Source organism: Myotis davidii, unplaced genomic scaffold, assembly GCF_000327345.1.
Source record: "Myotis davidii unplaced genomic scaffold, ASM32734v1 scaffold223, whole genome shotgun sequence".
In the NCBI taxonomy this organism is placed as follows: domain Eukaryota; kingdom Metazoa; phylum Chordata; class Mammalia; order Chiroptera; family Vespertilionidae; genus Myotis; species Myotis davidii.
This window is the reverse complement of record NW_006294609.1, coordinates 49,464-50,514: the sequence shown is the minus strand read 5'-3', so window position 1 is coordinate 50,514 and position 1,051 is coordinate 49,464. Positions and strand designations below refer to the sequence as shown.

The 1,051-nt window shown below is 49.1% G+C and overlaps 1 protein-coding gene across 1 annotated transcript in view; it reads right to left on the bottom strand.

Moving 5' to 3' along the window:
- Positions 1–156, bottom strand: part of DGCR6L (DiGeorge syndrome critical region gene 6-like) — a 9,035-nt gene extending 8,879 nt beyond the window's left edge. The window contains exon 1 of the mRNA XM_006768949.2: positions 57–156. Within this exon, the coding sequence (XP_006769012.1) occupies positions 57–156 (100 nt within the window). The remainder of the gene's footprint in view (positions 1–56) is intronic.
- Positions 157–1,051: the final 895 nt, after the last annotated feature.

Here is a 1,051-nt window from a genome sequence, read left to right as displayed (position 1 = left end):
TCATACGCATCAGCTTTCCAGGTGTTTAATATTCTGACACATCAACATGAGCCTACAAAGGGGCTTGAGGTCTTTGGTCAGCTTCACCTCTATTTCGGATTTATCTGGCTCTAACTTTTTGTTGCTGTTGTTGCTTATTACCCCGACTTCATTCATGTTGGGGCTCGGCTGGCACGAACTGGGTCTCTGTCATCTATCTCCCTAAGGCAGTGGTTCTCAACCTTGGCTGCACATTAGAATCACCTGGGAATCTTTTAAAAATCCTGATTTCTAGGCCTCATCCTCCGGAAATTCTGTTTCTCTGTTATGGGGCGGGGCCACAACATTAGTAACAAACAGGATGAGGCCCAGAAATCAGGATTGTAAAGATTCCCGGTGATTCTAATGCGCAACCAAGGTTGAGAACCACTGCCCTAAGGGAACGTAAGTTGCTGGCTCTCTGGTTGGGGAGGAGCAATGAGCATCATCTGCTCTTAAGTGCCTTTGGTTAGGGAGGACCGGGCCTTGTTAGCTCTGTTAATTGCTTGGCCGTTAGTTTCTTTTGTCTCCGTTTTCCTCGTTCCACTTGTCAGCAATGTCCTAGCTTTTTACTGACCTGCCTCAGCCTCATGCCTTCCTCATCTCAGTGGGAGGGAGTCCTGCACTGTTCAAATTGGGAAGGGGCTGCTGTGCAGCAAAATGTCAGAAATAGCCCTAGCCGGGTTGGCTCAGTAGGTGGAGCGCCGGCCTGCAGATCGGAGGGTCCCAGGTTCGATTCCGGTCAAGGGCATGTACCTTGGTTGGGGGCACATCCTCAGTAGGGGGTGTGCAGGAGGCAGCTGATCAATGTTTCTCTCTCATCGATGTTCCTAACTCTCTATCCCTCTCCCTTCCTCTCTGTAAAAAAAAACAAAACCCAATAAAATATATATTTTTTACTAATTGACCATACCTTCGCTATGCCCCAAGCCATGCCCACCACCCAATCAGAGCGACTATATGCAAATTAACCCAACCAAGATGGTGGCTGGCAGCTACTGAGCTGGAGCAAGCAGGAGGCTTGGTTGCCCCG